This window comes from Monodon monoceros, unplaced genomic scaffold (genome assembly GCF_005190385.1).
Source record: "Monodon monoceros isolate NGI ecotype Baffin Bay Population unplaced genomic scaffold, NGI_Narwhal_1 Super_Scaffold_18, whole genome shotgun sequence".
NCBI classification, from domain to species: domain Eukaryota; kingdom Metazoa; phylum Chordata; class Mammalia; order Artiodactyla; family Monodontidae; genus Monodon; species Monodon monoceros.
The window spans coordinates 123,897,512-123,915,728 of NW_021703774.1; the positions used below are offsets into that span (position 1 = coordinate 123,897,512).

Here is an 18,217-nt window from a genome sequence, read left to right on the forward strand (position 1 = left end):
CTATCTATCTATCTATCTATCTATCTATCTATCTATCTATCTATCTACCTACCTACCTATCTATCCCTTCCTCCTTCCCTCCCTCCTTCCATCTATCTCTCTATCTATCTATCTATGTATCCCTTCCCCCTTCCATCCCTCCTTCCATCTATCTATCTATTTATCTATCTATCTATCCATCTATCTATCCCTTCCTCCTTCACTCCCTCCTTCCATCTGTCTACCCATCCATCCATGCATCCATTCATCCATACATAAATACTCTCCTTTCTCTTTCCTTATTGTAACTAGTCACAACACTGTCAGAGAGATAAACATTTAGAGGACAATGCAGTTAAATTTTTTTTTAACACATCTACTGAATAAATAGATGGGAAGTGTTAGTTGATCAATTAATTCAGGTAATTTAAATTGGAGCTGTCACATGGCTGACATTCTATTTTTTTTTCTTTTTTAATGTTCTACTTTTTGCTTCTAACAATCATGTGGAAAAACTGGAGTATTTTTCCTTAGGAGAAAAGGATTTTTTCACATCTGCTATTGGTACTCAGTGTCTATTCTGTTTCTGTTCCCATACCTTCTCTAGTGTGCCTTTTAATAGTCCAGAGGCTGCAAAATGAAACTCAGACTCCCTTGTAATTAGGGTCCTAGATGCAGATTAGGGTCCATCAATTATAGGTACTACTTGAAATCTGGAGGATAGAAGGGAGGCAGAGGCCATTTTCCTGATGCTTTTTGGGCTGTTTTCTGCTGGTCAGCAGCCTAACTGAGATGTGGGGATCTTGTTAAACAGTGCTCCAGTCCAGTCTCAGTTTTGTAGTTGTTGAGAAGCAGTTTAGGCAGTGCCAGTAGGAGCTTTCTTATCCTTGGACTCTCATGAGGGTGGTGGGTTCTTGAATTCAATGGCTCCACTGACAGCCTTCTAATTTTTCTCCTTCCTTGTTGTAGCAGAGGTAGCAGCTCCCCTGGTGGACCAGTTCTGCAATCTTCTGGGAAATATTCTTGGAGATCCAGTCTAAAGCTTGTTCCTCTTTTTTTGTGTGAACATCTAAATCCCTGTGTTAAATCATTTTCTGCTTGAAATTAGCTATAGCAGCTTCTGTTTAATGCCCTGAACCCTGACACCCAGGCCTGCTGTGATCTCTTCCTGTAGGAAACACAAATGCTAAAAAGTCTGTGATCCCTTTGCCCAGGAGACCTTTGGTGAAGAGGAAGGGGACTAATGGCTCCTTACCAGACTGCTGGTGGGAGCACAGCCTGGAGCTTGGTTACCCCTCCATCTATGGGGACCAGGAACTGCACATTGTTGAGGGCCACGGCCGTTGTCATTGCATCCGTATTGTATTTGTAATCTATGCGCAGGTCGGTGCTTGCCGGCTCACATCGCCAGTTCACTGCCAGGTTCAGAGGTGTGGACTGAATGCCCTGGGCTGACACCTTGCCAAAGACAGGAAGGAGAACATTTAAGGCTTGAATATTAATCTGAAACAAACACAGAAGCTATTATTATCTCCCAATGGAATATTCTTAGATATGAAAATGTCATAATGTTGTTTGTGCTGCTCACAAATGAGCACTCAGTAAAAAAATCACCATGAAGGGTGCCGTATGAGTGAGAGCTGGGTGCTTCAGGTGAACTGTTACAGATTAAAAATATAAAATCAATTATTAAAGTTTCTATAGCACTTTAGAGTTTACAATGCACTTTATGTCAGATAGGGAGCTGGTAGCACACTGGTTAGGAGCTGAGGCCAAGAAGGCAGACAATCCTGGGTGTGAGGTCGTTTTTCCTTTCTTTCTTTCCCTTTCTTTCTTTCTTTCTTTCTTTTAATTGAAATAGAGTTGCTATACAATATTATATAAGTTACAGGTGCACAATATAGTGACTCATAATTTTAAAGGTTATACTCCATTTACAGTTATTATAAAGTATTGGCTATATTTCCCATGTTGTACAATATATCCTTGTACCTTATTTTATACCTAATGGTTTGTACCTCTTAATCCCTTACTATTGCCCCTTCCCCTTTCCCTCTCCCCACTAGTTTGTTCTCTATATCTGTGAGTCTGCTTCTTTTTTGTTATATTCACTAGTTTGTTGAATTTTTTGATTCCACATATAAATGGTATCATACAGTATTTGTCCTTCTCTGTCTGACTTGTTTCACTTAGCATAATGCCCTCCAAGTCCATCCATGTTGCTGCAAATTTCATCCTTTTTTATGGCTGAGTAGTATTCTATTGTATACATATACCCCACATCTTCTTTAACCATTCATCTATTGATGGACACGTAGGTTGCTTCCATATCTTGGCAAATTCTAAATAATGCTCCTGTGAACATGTACCTTTTCAAATTAGTGTTTTTGTTTTTTTCAGATATATTTGGGTGTGAGTTCTGATTGTCACTTCCAAGCTGAGTGATCTTTGACCAGTCACTAAAAACTTCTCTGTGCCTCAGTTATTTCCTCATCTGCCGAATGGGAATGATAATATATATTTTTTAATTTTTAAAAATGTTTTTGGCTGTACCATGCGGCATATGGGATCTTAGTTCCCTTACCATACTCATGGCCCCTGCACTGGAAGGGTGGACTCTTAACCACGGGACTGCCAGGGAAGTCCCAGAAATAATAATAATATTTATGCCTAGAGATGTTAGGAAGATTGAAGAAGATGTTTTATATGAAACACTTGGCCTAGTGCCTCATATACAGTAAGGAATTAACATTTTAATACATGTTACCTATTAATATTTTTATCATATTTGCTCTTCACAAACCAGTGAGTTAGACAAAGGTGAATTTGACTAAGGAAAAGCCAGGTTTGAAGAAGCAACAAAAAGTTATAAGACAATAATATCAACTAGAATCCTGGGCCCACAGTGAAAAATTTGCAAGGTCATTACTTCTATGTACCTTTTATAAGTACACGTGCACAGCAAGGGCCGTGTGGGTGGTGTCTGTGCCCTTGCAGTTTTACTCGTGGAGTATAAGTTTTGCTGATTTTAAAGAATATAAACAGCTCTTTATTGGCCTAGTAATGCCTGCACATATGGACACCACGCGGACCTGAAGGCAGGCTGTGCTTAAAAGTCAGGCATGGTTTTGCTGCAGAAACAAACCCAGACATGGATTCTTTTATAAAATGACAGACATGGCTTTTGATGACATAATTTTAGTTTGATGACCATTATAATAAAAGCTTTAAAACCTTATAATAAAGTTTTTAAACTTTAAATATTTTTAGCAGCCCAGTCCTCTGCAAATGCACTTTTATGTAGAAGTCTGTTACTTAAGATATAGCTCAAAAGCAGAGCAGACCCACTCTCCCCACCCATTTCTATACTCTGTCCTTGGCAGGAGTTCTCAACTTCTCAGTAGTTCCTCTACCTGGGGAGGTGCTTTATGGATATGTGATTGTCCCAGTTACTGGGAGGGTGCTACTGGTGGCCAGAAAGTAAACATGATGTGATTTGATCCCACAAAATGCTAATTATGCCTCCCAACCAATCCCTTGCATTGTTGAAAAACAATAACAACAACGCAACTAAACCACAACAAAAGGGATTCCTCAGAGCACCTTTAAAACAAAATGTCAGGCCTAGGGCTACTTACATTTCACAAAGTGCTTTGAAATGTGTTAGGGTGTGAGCTCCTCACAGCCTATAGAATACCTAGGTAGGAATCATTTTCTCCTAATTTACAGATGAGGAAACTGAGGCTCAGGGACATTAAGTGCCCAAGGTGAGTGGACAGTAGGAAGCTGACTTAATTCCAGAATTCAGTCTCTTGCCTTCATTATAGTACTTTATACCAAGCTCATATTGCAATAGGTGAATTCTGTTTACTTTCTACGTTTTGTTATAATGTCCAAAGCTTCAATGGTATTATTCTTACTAGAAAAACATTATATTCATTTGTATTTTTGTGAAATGTACAATTACATAGATGCTTCATGTTCAATGGTTCCCTTAGAACATGTGGTTTTCAATCCACAGGGTGCATTATAATCATTTGGAGGACTTGTAAAAATATATACACCTACGTCACATCCTGAACCAATTAAATAAAAATCTCTGGGAGTGTCAGGGCCTAGTAGATGTCTCTGTCTCTGTCTCTGTCTCTATCTTTATCCCTCTCCCCTCCCACCTCCCCATCTCCATCTTTATCTATAAATAGATTTTTATATAGACATCTATCTATATTTATATCTGTGTCTGTCTATAATTAGCACCAGTTCAGAATCAGCATTTGTTTATAACCGCCCTGGTGATTGTAAAGTACACTCATGTTTGAGATGCACTGATTTCTATTAAAGTACAACTTTCAAAAGAGATCAAGTGGCTAGGAATCAGTGGGATACTCAAGCTCTATAGAACCCTGGTTTGAAACAGGCTTATTTATTAAATCAGTAATATTCTGGGGTAAAGGGAAATCCTAAACACAAAAAGAAAGTACTCCTATCCTGTAATGTGTTGTACGAAATATTCTCATTAAATTATTTCTTAACATAAGTTTCATCAGAATTTATTTCATAGACTATCACATTATGAAAAAACACCAAATTACTTACATTTAATCATTTAAAGTAAGAGATTTTAGTACGGTAATATCTTAACAAAATTACAGTGAAATATTTTGTCCATATTTGTAATCTTAATTGATGTGGTTTTCTGAAAATTCATTTTTTGGCATGTTTCCCTAAATTTGAATGAAATTTTTTACTTGCAGGTTTCAACTAATAAGAATATGTATGAATATTCTTGACACTATATAGCCTCCAAATAGTCTTTTAAGGTTTCTATTTTCTTATAAAGTCTAGCTTTTAAATAATATTGAAAGAAATTTTACTTTGTCTACTTTTATTTAATGTTAGGTATGTTAGAATATACATTTGTAATGTGAAAGAGACACCTTGACCATATAAATAGGCTTACCTGATATTTGAGCATATCCACGTTATAATATGTAGCCTGGGGCTTTTGTTCCGACACTTTCTTTAGATGAATCATCAAATTTGGCATGTTTACCCAGAATTCCTTGGTATTGGCATCATTTTGGGTATTATCACTATTCAATTGGGAAGAAAAAATGATTGAGTAGCATTTTGTAACCAACATAAACCACACAAAAAAGCATATTTTCAAATTGTCATCTGATTTCTATCTCCATCTTTGACAATTTGTAGAGATTATATTATTAACAATAGTATAGTTTTAGTATAATTGCAGTCCTGAATGGTATTATGTTAATAGATTAATACCCATAGGGAGGCATTATTGTATTGCTATAAATCTCAGTGATTTGTACCCAGTTATATTACCCAGTAATATTAACCAATCAATAACTGGTTGCTTTAAACACTGAATTATTTATTAACCCAAATTTAATAGCCCTTTCTACATTGCCACCATTTCCTATGAATTAGTCAGTTAATGCAATCAAGGAGCTGAGTACATTGATTTTCTTTTGAATTTACTTGAACAGTAGGGTCTCAGAAATTACTTAGTAAATATTTGTAAGCAAACATTTGTAAACAAATGTGTAAACAAATATCTGTAAACACGGTCTTTATCTCCAACTGAGGAGAAAACGGTGATACTAAAATTATCATGCTCCTTTTTTAGCATTCACAATAGTTCATCTAAGAGTATCTAAATCATTAAAAGTCACCTCACTTATAAGATGATCCTGGAATTTAAATGATAATAACCATGGTAGTTACACTGGAGAGTGCAGTCTTGGTGAATTAAGGAGTTTTATATTCCTATGAGGGTCGTCAATGTTACTCTGCGGCCTCTCCACAGGCCACTCCCCCCATGTCTTGTGAAAATGTTTGTCTCAATGGCAAAAAGAATCAGGCTAGAGTGTGAAAAGCATCTGCTCACTTCTCACATGATGAAAAAACTGGGACACAAGTGGCTCAGTAATTTACTGACATTTCACTTTCAGAATATCCTATGTAATACAATAATAGTAGCTAGAAGTTTTTGAGCCTCTATTATGTGCTAGGCACTCTGTTAGATACATTATAAACTATATCATTAAAATCTACCCTGCAAAAGAAGAATTATCTTCCTTTTTGAAAATAGGCATATGTTATAAAAAGAGAAAATTAGAGGTCACAGAGACAGAAGGGTGTGATACAGTGATAAAGGCAGGTCAAAAGTAAGTTCCTATGGTTCAGCCTCCAGAAGCCAAGCATATCAAGAGCTGAGTCAAAAAAACCCATCAGGGCATTGAATCTGCTTCTGGTCAGTTAGGAACGAGTGGTCGTGGGCACCAAGTCTCAGCAGGACCCCTGTGGTTCTGTTGTGCCTGCTATAGGTTGTTGAGGACAGAGAAAACCCTGTGCCTCTGGGCAGGAGGAAGTGAATGGAAAAGACTCCTGGCCCCTCGTCCTTGCCCCTGGCCCAGCTAAGCTAAGGATGCTGATAAGTGTTGTCTAAACTGTTATTATCTAAAACATCCAAGTTACCCAGAGTCTCCAGAGTGGTAGCTACACAAGGAGGCTGGAGCTAAGAACAATAGAGGTTTAGCAAAATTAAGTAATTTACTTAAGGTTGAACAGCTAATAAGTAAGAGAGTCAAGATTCCAGCCCAGGTCAGTCTTACTGCAGGTCATATACTTTCCCACTATACCAAAAGAGGTGTGGAATTAATATCCAGCAACATTTTATTAATTTGTGCTAAGTAAATCCAAATAACTGAGAAAATCCCAATTATATGTTTAATAACAAAATAAGCTAACTCATATGTCTATGAAAACATATGTCTATGAAAATTCCTCAGAGAACTTGCTTTAACAAATAGTCAAAAAAGGTTTGTCAATCAAAACCTTGCACAGAGATGCAATTCTTGAATACTAATAAAGCCTTGAGAATTCTTCAGACTCAATTGGTTTAGCGATTGTTCCTGAACATCCTTTGTAAGCCAATCCCTTTCATAAGGGAGAAGTAGAAGTAAATTTCAATTTGGTCCCTGTCACAGGGATTGCAAACCCAAATGTCTCCGGGGGCCAAGCTGCTAACCTAAATAAGTCTTTCAGTAAGGATAACTGAGAAGATTGGCTGGGTGTAAGATAACAGATGAAGAAAGGCTTGAACAGCATTTGAGAATAATGCTTGGTTCCATGACCTTTTGAAAAGTAGGGGTGGCAGCAGGGGTGGTGGAGTGGAGCTACATACCAAAACCAAACAGTCTCTAGGACTGATGGGTCACCAATCACAGCCCTGACACAATCATCAAATACTTAGAGCTAATAAAGTCCAAATTAATAAGAATTTTTTTGTTTTTGCTTTTGTTTTGTTTAAAAAACAACTTAAGGGTCCATATAATGTTTTGTCACACAAAACATTCGCAGACTGATATTCAGTTCAATTCATAAGACTGATATATTAATATAAGTATAAAACTCTGACACATATGCCTAAGAACTTGGCAACATAACTGCCTAAAAGTGCAACAAAAGCTATAACTATCACACCAGTGATATTTACAGACAAACTGGTGAGATGGTGGCACGTAATTCCTAACTTCAGATGGAGGAACCTAGAAAAATAAAATTAACTCGCTGTGAGGCTCGCTGTGCACATCAAAAACACGGAGGGAAACTGAAATAAGAAGTTCCCAATTTCCAATCTTGATCATTTCACATTTATTTTTCATTTAAAGGGTGAGCATTTCTTTTGTATTTTTAAGCCTGGAATCAATTTGCCAATTAAACCATCGCAAGGACCAAAGAGAAGGAGGTGATCTTGGTCATCACCTGAAACACCGGTGACTGTTTTTTCATCACGGGAGCGAAAAAGTCTCATTCGGGCAAGAGAAAGAGAGTGACTGTATTGGTCCTCAGATTCCAAATAACCTTTAGTTATTTCTACATAAATATCCAGCTTGACAAAATTCTCTAAGTTATAGTTGAACTGTTCATTCATTCAACAAAGACTACTCAAGTCCTTATTAGGCATAGTGGAAGGTACTGAGGATACAGTGGTGAACCAATAGATGTGTTCTATTCCCTCATGGATTTTACAGTCTAGTGGGGGAGATGGATGGACGAAGAAGACAAATAGATATGTAATTATTAGTTTTAGTAAGTGTGACAAAGGGAAGAATAGGGAAGATGGAGAAAGAATAACAAGGCGATGTGATTTAGTGTGGGAGTGGGGAGGAGAGTGGGGAGGTCAGGGGAGGCTGAGTGGAGCTGAGATCTGAAGGATGAATGAGTCCGGTGAAGAAGGGTGGGAATCCTGTTGGAGGCAGAGGAAACAAGCATACAAAATCTTGATGTGGGAAAGGACTCAGCAGTTCCCAAGACTGGCAGGTCTGGCTGGAGCTACAAGGATTCTGAGGAGGATGGTGGGAGATGAGGACGGACAGACAGGCAAGAGTGGATGACTCAGGGTCTTGAAGGCAATGGTAACAAGTTTGGATTCTGGTACAGATGCAATGGGAAGCCATCAGAGGACTACGAGCGAGGATAACCTGATTTACGTCAAAAAAGGTCATCTGGTTATTGTGTGTAGGAGTGGGGCAAGACTGGATGCGGGGAGGGAAGGAGGAAAGCAGTTGCTGTGGTCCAGAGAAATGACAGTCATCATTTGGATAGAAGAAGTGATGATAACAGGGAAAAAGTGGCCATTTTAGAGAGAGAATTTTGGATGGAATATCAGGACTTATTGATGGAAAAAACTGTCAAGGATGACTTTTTTGTCTCATCCATTGTCAATAATTAACTTGTAGAGTGGATCATTTTTTAGTAGCATGTATATATGTGTGTGTTGTGTGAATGTGCATGTGCGTATATATATATATATATGATAAAGACATCAAATTCAGATTTAATAGGAAATGTGAAGAAGTGTATTTATGTAAACAAATTCACATAAGCTTCTTTGATGCCATACATGTAAAGTTCCATCAAAACAATCATCATTACAGTACAATGAAATTACATGTTTAACAAAGAGATTTTCAAGCTTATATGAAGAGTAGCTCACAGTTCAGATATCATTTGATTTTAGAAGATGCTAATACAACAAATGGACTTTATTCTTTTTATTGGGCTCATTTTCCACCATCCTCATCCATTGTCTACCAGTGATAAGCAAAACAGACAATGACTAAATTGTCACTAATGCAGATTTCATTCCTCTAAATGTCTCTTTAGCCACTTGAGATAGATGGCCATTAAAATACATATATGCACACACACACAATCACCCACCAACAATTTTTACAGCTGGTAAAAGTTCTGGGATTGAATCTATAAACATATCTGAGTAGTGGTAATTTCAGTACAGTGTATCTCTCTCGCTAAAGTACATCCCTCATCTAAGAATAAGGTGCTAAGCCACACACATCTCTAAAAAATTTGTGCAAAATATATTTACCAGCAGAGAAGTTGGGGATTTGGCAGGACGTGTTCTAACCTGCTGAAATTTGTCACCCGAAAAGTCAGGGCAGCTGGCGATGGGTTGTTGGCAAAGTGTCTGGTGATGCCGGCAGGAAAGGACAACACCATTTCTCCAGTAATCTTCACGATACATCTGGCATATCACAACACATGAGAGGAAAGAGAGGAAACCTAGGTCAACATGTGAATCAAAGCAGTTGTGAAAAGCAAAGATTTCTGTAACAATATGATACAGCAGAAGAGAGGAAAAGTAAGCTCTTACAATATCTAAAGAACTGAGGACTCAAAGGTTTATTTTAACACGTCTCCAAAAAAGGTGGCTATTTTGTTGAAGATGTTTTTGTACCGTTAGAAGAAAAGTGCAGCTTTTTTCTTTCTGTAGAAAAGTCTGTATGTTCACCTCACAAACAGAATCATTTATTCTGGTGATTCTCTCTCTTTGACTGCTGAATTGATGGCAGCATATTTGACGATACTAAATTGCACAATGTTATCACACTATTCACTGGGACTTATTTTAGTTCTCTGAGTAATGTGATTGATGCCTTGAGTGTGTTCTTTTATGGACACATGGGGTAAACTTCCTGCTTCCCACTTAATTAGATCTTTATTCCATTAACTTGTCTATCTGGTTGAAATGATAAAATCAGTCATATATATAAGTTAACACAGTTGGATGATAATTTGGAAGGAATAATAATCCTTTCTAAAAAAGGGCTTTATTGAAGTATAGTCGATATATAATAACTGGTGCTTATTTATAGTGTAAATTTCCATCATTTTTGACATAATCTACACCTATGAAACCATCACACAATCAAGATAATCAAGATATCCAACGTCCCTAAGAGTCTCCCCCTGTGTTTTTGTTTTCCTCTCTCCTGCCCTTCTCCATCCTTTCCCTCTATGTCCCTTGGTAATTACTAATATATTTTCTGACATTACATATTAGTTTGGACTTTCTAAAATTTTAGATAAACAGAATTGTAAGGTGTGTGATTTTTTTTTGGTCTGATTTTTTCCACTCAGCATAATTATCTTGAGATTCGTCCATGTAGTGTGTGAATCAATAGCTCATGTCTTTTTGTTGCTGGGTGGAATATGGATATACCACAGGTTCGTCTTGAAAATTCATTCACTTGTTGAAGAACATTTGGATTCTTTCTGTCTTTTGCCTATTACAAATAAAGCTGTGAGAAATATGCGTGTACAAGCCTGTGTATGGGCACATGCTCTTATTTCTCTTGGAGAAATATATGACTGGATCACATGATAGGTGTACCTTTAACTTTTTAAGAAACTGCCAAACTCTTTTGTGAAGTGGAAAATACAGCTGAGTGTGAGAGTTTCAGTTCCTCTCCATCCTCACCAACATTTGGTAGGATCTGTCTTTTGATTTGTCATTCTCATAGGTGAGTAACAGTGTCTTACTGGTTTTTTTGTTTGTTTGTTTGTTGTTGTTTTTTTTGCGGTACGCGGGCCTCTCACTGCTGTGGCCTCTCCCGTTGCGGAGCACAGGCTCCGGACGCGCAGGCTCAGCGGCCACGGTTCACGGGCCCAGTCGCTCCGCGGCACGTGGGATCTTCCCGGACCGGGGCACGAACCCGTGTCCCCTGCATCGGCAGGCGGACTCTCAACCACTGCGCCACCAGGGAAGCCCTCATTGTTGTTTTAGTCTGCATTTCCCTAATGGCTAAGGGTCTTAGCACCTTTTCACGTGCTTATTTGTCATCAGTTATTCACTCAGGTGAAGTGTCTGCTCAGATTTTCTGCCAGTTTTTAAAACTGAGTTTTCTGTTCTCTTATTAATTTGGGTTGTTTTTTTTTTTGGTACATTCTGGATGTAAGTAATTTATCAAATACATGCTTTGCAAAGATTTTTTTCTCCCCAGTCGGTGGCTTGTTTTTTTTTTTCTTTCTCTTAAGAGTAATTTGAAGGGCAGAAATTTTAAATTCATCAATTTATTCTTTTATGGGTTGTAGCTAACACTTTATTCTTTTGGAGTCTTATCTGAGAAATCTTTGCTAAATCCAAGGTCACAAACATTCCACCTATGTTTTATTCTAGAAATTTTTAATTTTTAGTTTTACATTTAGCTTTATGATCTATTTTTGGTTAATTTCTGTATATTTTCTGTGCGGTATGCGTCCAAGTTCATTTTTTAGTGTGTGGATATGGGTATCTAACTGTTCTATCACCATCTGTTGAATTTATCCACTTGGTAATTTTGTTGAAATTCAGTTGTCCATATATGTGTGGGCCTATTTCTAAATTCTCTATTCTGTTCCATTGATCTATTTTGTCCGTCTTTACACCAATCCCACACTGTCTTGATTGCTGTAGCTTTAAAGTTATTCTGAGATCAAGTAGTATTAGTCTACCAACTTTGTTCTCTTTCAAAATAGTTTTGGCTATTTTAAGTTCTTTGTATTTCCACATGAAACTTAGGATCACTGTGTCAATTTCTCCATAAAATCAGTGGAGTTCCAATTCACCCTTTACTGTCTGCTCTGAGAGAATTAGTATTGGGCCATTAATATATTTTTTCTTTGCCAACGTAACAGGCACTATCTTACTTTTTGTCAGTAGAGGGCACTAGAAAGACATTGCAGGAAGAAGAGGCCTTTTTCCCCTTCCTGGTTCCAGTGCGCTTGCTAGGCAGTCCTCTGCAGTACTCAAGGCTTTTCTAGAGCTAGGCTCCTGCAGTGCAGGAGGCACGTGGCACCCAAGAGTGTGGGTACTGCAACCCGTGTGGCTTTGCTAGTGCCCAATAACCGGCAGCTTCCGCAGCCTCTGGCTCCTGAGGTACGTGTGGCTGGGCTGTCCCAGTGCCCAGCTCTTTTAATGCAGATGGGGTCCCTGGCTCCAGGCTCCTATCATATGCACACCTTCTCCATAGCCAGCTTCTGCAGTGCATGGTGGTCTGAGGTACCCACAGGCCATTAGCTTCCTCGGGCACCCTCCTCAGCCAGTTTTGCAGTGGAGTGTGTCTCAGTGAGACACCTCCCACGAACGCCTGTGAGTCTGCTGGGCTCTCCCTATGCCATGGCCTGGAAACTCTCCAGGAAGTCAGTTGGGGCAATCATAATCTCACCTCTCAGGGGTCACTGTCCTTCACCTGAGGTCCTGTGTCTTGCAAACCATTGTTTCATATATTTTGTCTGTTTCTGCAGTGTTTTCAAGTAGAAGGGTAAATTGGTCCCTGTTAATCCACCTTAACCAGGAGCAGAAATCTCAAAAAGATTTTTCTTCTTTGGGAAATGCTAAATATTTAAAATGAGTGAACTTCTTTATAACTTTCCTATACATCTGGATAATTGACCCTTGTACCATTTCTGCAACTTTAAGTTCAGGAGTGTACTTTCTAGGGAAATTGAGGTTAATAAATGAAAATTTCGCTCGCACTTGAATACAGGAAACTCTATTTGCCCCATAGTCACCTTGTATGCTGTGTAATTGTGATTGATGAGGCACAGTGGCTCAGATGAGATGGTCCTTGGCCATTCAAAACAGCTTGTGTGAAGAACTGCTATAGCCTTGTATGTGTAAGGCTGGGTTTGGGGTAGAGGTGGAGGGCAGGTGAGCTTCCTAAAGTTGCCATGTGCCCCTCCTCCCACTCAGATAATATCATCCCTAACTCTGAACTGCTCTGAATGAGAATTCTGGTTTCTGGAAGTTTGCCCCTCCATCCCTGCTGCAGAATATTGCTGATCTCTCAGTTTGGTGCCAACTCTTCTTCCTTCTCTATCTTTCAGACCCATAAGGCTTGCTTGATTTACTGGTGATGAATTGGTGCTAAGCCTGGACTTCCCCTTAAGCTGAGTCTACTCTTTATGTTTTTCAACATGTGGGCAAGAAAAATTTTATTTGATGACTCTAGAAGAAAATAATAACTACTCAGAGCACTTGTTAAACTAGACTTCAGCACCTACCATCACTCAGTCCACTGTTAGCAGTGGTTGCTCAAATGTTTTTTCAATTGCTAAGGAATCTGCTCAGTTTCTTTTCCAGGTTGCTCAAAATGAGCTCTAAGTGGTGTCTTGGTGGAGGATAAAGTTTCTCTTTTGAAAGAAAGTCAGCAAGGGGAGGAGGTGGAATTTATTAAGTCAATAAACGTTTATGGACGCCTAACTATGTAAGCTGGGGTTGTTTGTTTTTGTTGTGAGTGGGGAGGAAATTAAAAAATGAGCAAAAGACATATATACACTAATATGTATAAAATAGATAACTAATAAGAACCTACTGTATAAAAAATAAATAAAATAAAATTCAAAAAAAATGAGCAAAAGAGCCCCTGCCTTCAAAGGGCTTACAGTGTCAGATGGACTATGAGAGAAGTAGTCAGTATAAGCCAATAGATGAAGCACCCAGGCTCGTCAGTTACATTACATTTCTTTCTCTTTTTTTTTTTTTTGCGGTATGCGGGCCTCTCACTGTTGTGGCCTCTCCCATTGCGGAGCACAGGCTCCGGACGCGCAGGCTCAGCGGTCATGGCTCACGAGCCCAGCCGCTCCACAGCATGTGGGATCTTCCCGGACTGGGGCACGAACCCGTGTCCCCTGCATCGGCAGGCGGACTCCCAACCGCTGCGCCACCAGGGAAGCCCTACATTACATTTCTGAACTGCATCTCAATTGTCAGAGTCAGACCTTTGGTGATTTATTAATCCATCCAGTGTCTAAGTCGATCGAAAATTTTTTATATAAAAATTAATATTTTCAACCTATGCTCACTCACTAAAGGAAAGTCTTTGTTCAACAATAATGATTGTTCCTATCAGTGTGTGATGTGGCTACATTTCATGTGAGTTTAAATCATGGAAATCTGAAATACTGCTATATGGAAATATTGACATAGGTACTTTATGAAGTAAATTTAAAACCATATGAATCCCCATATGAAACATCTGTCTAGAATGGCAAGATTTCCAGGTCAACTGGTCTAGAGCCTTGTAAACTGGGTTCTCCCTGTTACCACAGGCAGCATCATGTTAGCTGGTCAACAGAAACACTGGCCAATTTTGGTCACGAAATGTGTGGATTTGATTTATGTGAGGTCATCAGAAATACATCCCTCTCATGAAGTGTAAGTTTTACTGCTCTGATAACTAAGCTCATGGTTTTCTGTTCAAGCATACACACTTCTGCACATAGGCTGCTTCCCTTCCTTTATTTATCATCCCCTTTTATTGACTTGGGTACCAGGCAAAAATTCCTTTTCATATTCAAGACTCAGTTCAAAGGCAGGCCTTTCCAAGGTCTTCCTTAATATCTTCTCCATTCAGCCCTCTTTAGTTTTTCCTTTCTTTAGTTTCCTTGGACAAATGGACAGATTTTTTTTTTTTTTTTGCATTACGCGGGCCCCTCACTGTTGTGGCCTCTCCCGCTGCGGAGCACAGGCTCCAGACGCACAGGCTCAGTGGCCATGGGTCTCGGGCCCAGCCGCTCCGTGGCATGTGGGATCCTCCCAGACCAGGGCACAAACCCGCGTCCCCTGCATCGGCAGGCAGACTCTCAACCACTGAGCCACCAGGGAAGCCCAAGGACAGATTAAAAAAAAAAACTGCTTTGTAGTTTCTTGCACATATTTACTACTGTGAAGGCAAGTACTGTGTCTTAGGTTCTGGGAAGGCAAAGGTATAAAACACAGAACCCAGTGCAGAGTAGGAACTCAATAAAGTATTTTAAAAATAAATTCATACATTTAACAATTATATATTGGCTGCCTAATCAATGTGCCAGGCATTGTGTAATGCACTAGAATGGGCAGTGAGAAACAGGACAAATGTGGTCTTGAGCAAACTTCTAGTTTAAGCAGGGAGATATACACTTGAATAACTAATTGAAATATGGTGGTAAGGGAAGGATAGACTATAACTGAGAAGCCTAAGGTTTTCTTGGGAATTAGAGAATTAGTTCCTAGCACAAGAGTTGTTCAAATAGGAGCTAATTACGGGAAATATGTTTCCCCCAGGTGGCAGCAAAGTCAAGGAGTTCTCTGCCTTTGAGCTACTGAGAAAGACTCAGATGCCAGAATACCAGTAGTAGATTTTTGTTTCCAGTGTATGGTCTGAAAACAAATGGGGAAGTCTTTGATACAGGCTGAGAGAGAACCACAGGCAAAGCAAAGCCACGTGCGTTTTCTGCATCATTTCTCTATGTGGCGCTGTGTTTGGCTTTATCCTCCTCCCCACCTCTCCCCATGATGGAACTTTTGAACTTGAGTTGTTTCTTTGAAAGTGAATAACAAAGGAACAGCAATTAAAGTCATTCGCTGCTTGGAGATGACATTAAATTTAGAAGAATGTCACTTCATGATCTGTTCATAAATTTCAGATCTCATAATTTCAATGAAATATACTAAATCTCCCATCTACCAATATACAGTATACACTACAGCTACTTATGGCAATATAATTGAAAAAAGACTCAATACGTGCAGTCATCCACAGATCAAAGGCTCAGTTAATTTGGAAGGGCATAGGAAAAGCACTAATATTAATTTGGCTCAAGTACCACATCACTGGAATGCTAAAGTCATGGACACCAGGCTGACTGGTACAGACCTCCGCAGACACTTGTCAGAGTGTGCTGGGGAAATGGAAACAAGATGAAGAACCCAGCTTGTATAGGGACAGGTTCGCAGGTGACTGGTACGGTCTTTAAATCCCAAGACCACTTCTTGGGATTTAAAAAGGATTATTATTCAGGACTTCTTAACTCCCATTGCCCCATATCTACACCTGTTCTATAGTGGACTTTGCATTATATTTATGTACAAGTTTTATTTTCCATATCAATTGTCTTCACCACCAATATATCCCTGTCTAGCACAATGGCAGCCACATAATAGACATTCTGTAAATGTTAGCTGAGTAATTCAACTCAACTTGTTCAGCAAATATGCACTGGGTGCTCCATGCCAGGTCCTGTTTTAGGTACTGAGGATACAACAATGAACAAAATACTTAAAGTCCCAGCTCTCATGAAGCTTACACTCTAGTGGGGGAAGGGACAGACAGTGGACACTGAAAACATGGAACATGTTAATTAGCATGTTCATAAACTAGAAAACAGGAAGTATGTTAACTACGAAGGAAGAGAAAGTGAAGTAGGGAGAAAGGAAATGTTGACAGCGGAGAGGACAGGAGAATTGCTATTTTACACAGAAGGTCTCTGATAAATCTGCTGAAGAATCATGAAGGAAGTGAGGGGGCAAGTCACTCAGATAGTTGCGAGAAGATTTCACTAAGGCGGAAGGAGCAACAAATGCAAAGACCCTGAGGTGCGGGTGGGGTTGGGCTGATGAAAGAAAAACAGCCACGAAGCCAGAGTGGCTAGAGGGGAGTGATTAAGGACGAGGGTGACGGAGGCAAGATCAGAGAGGCGGCAACTGGGATGGGTCGTGAAGGACAAATCTTATAGACCATTATGAAGCATTTGGCTTTAACTTTGAACAAGTTAGGAAGATTTTGAGCTGAGGAGTGACATGTTACATTGAAAACAGATTTCAGGGGGGACCAGAAGTGGAAGTACCCCTACTACCAATTGGATCTCTCTGAATAAATGAATGAATGAAAGCCAATTAGTAAGCAGACAAAAAAGCATTCATTCTCGTGTGATCCTTAGTGTTTTCCACTCCATTATAGACACCCCTCCACATTTTCAACTACTCATTTTTTTTAGGGTGTGTTTCTACCTGCAATTCAGGGAAGCCTGAGCTTTCTAAGGTCCAGGTCAGTCAGTAATAAGTAGTCTTTAGAACTGGTGTGACAGAAAGTCATGCAAATTCTTTACTCAAAGAAGGGTCTACAGAAGAAACATGTATGTATGTATACAAAGTCTGTATACAACCTAAGGTAATGATGCTTACTTTTCTCTAACGGTTCAAATGCATATTCTGTATGAGGAGCTTTTAGTTGCTGTTGATGCATGGTCATGGCAAGTGATCTTTCTGCTCTGAAGATGAAAAAGAAGAGACGTGGGAGAAACCAGACCGCTATAGCCTGAATGCTTGTGTTCTCCCAAAATTTATGTATTTAAACCTAATCCCTGATGTGATGATATTTGGGATGTGATTAGGTTATGAGGATAGGGCGCTCAAGAATGAGATTAGTGCCTTTATAAAAGAGACCCACAAAGTTCCTTAGCTCTTTCCAGTATGTAAGATTCCGATGAACCAGGAAGCTGGCTCTCATCAGATACCGAATCTGCCGGGGCCTTGGTTTTGGACTTTCCAGCCTCCAGAATTTTGAGAAATAAATTTCTATTATTTATAAGCCACCTAGTCTGTTACAGCAGAGCAAATGAACCAAGACACCAGCATCCACAGTATTTGTTTCTCTGCAAAACTCTGGGCCCAGAATAAAACCTAAATGCTGTTTAAAAGGATATTTAGGGAGACTGATAGATCTCAGTGGCTAGAACGGAGTGCAGTTACTAATTATATTAGTTTTCCAGCATAATGTTGTTAGATTTAAACTTAAAAAAAAAAAGCTAGTGTTTCTGAAGTGTAAAGAGGGTTAACAATTAGTCATATAGATTTTCACTTAAAATAGAGTTCCAAGTTCTAATTATACTTATCACTATTTCAAAAATTTTTATAAAACCGTCTAGTGTTCTATATGCACATTTAATTTTTTCTCTCATCTTTATTTCCATGGCTACCAAGGTTTTCTAAGCTCTAGTCCCTGCAAGTAAAAAATAAAAAGCAATTCTTTCCTCACCTAGGTTTGTCCTTTGTTTATACATCAGATTCAGACCTGGAATTGTATTAGTGACACACTTGAAAACCAGT

General features: G+C 39.1%; 1 protein-coding gene across 5 annotated transcripts in view; it reads right to left on the reverse strand.

Annotated features, from left to right (window-relative positions):
• The window catches only part of SGIP1 (SH3 domain GRB2 like endophilin interacting protein 1), a 209,721-nt gene that overhangs the window by 3,280 nt on the left and 188,224 nt on the right, over positions 1-18,217 (reverse strand). For all 5 annotated transcript variants that reach the window (XM_029230276.1, XM_029230278.1, XM_029230277.1 and 2 more), the window contains 3 exons: positions 9,398-9,553; positions 4,940-5,072; positions 1,235-1,437 (listed from right to left, as the gene is read on the reverse strand). In XM_029230276.1, the coding sequence (XP_029086109.1) occupies positions 1,235-1,437; positions 4,940-5,072; positions 9,398-9,553 (492 nt within the window). The remainder of the gene's footprint in view (positions 1-1,234; positions 1,438-4,939; positions 5,073-9,397; positions 9,554-18,217) is intronic.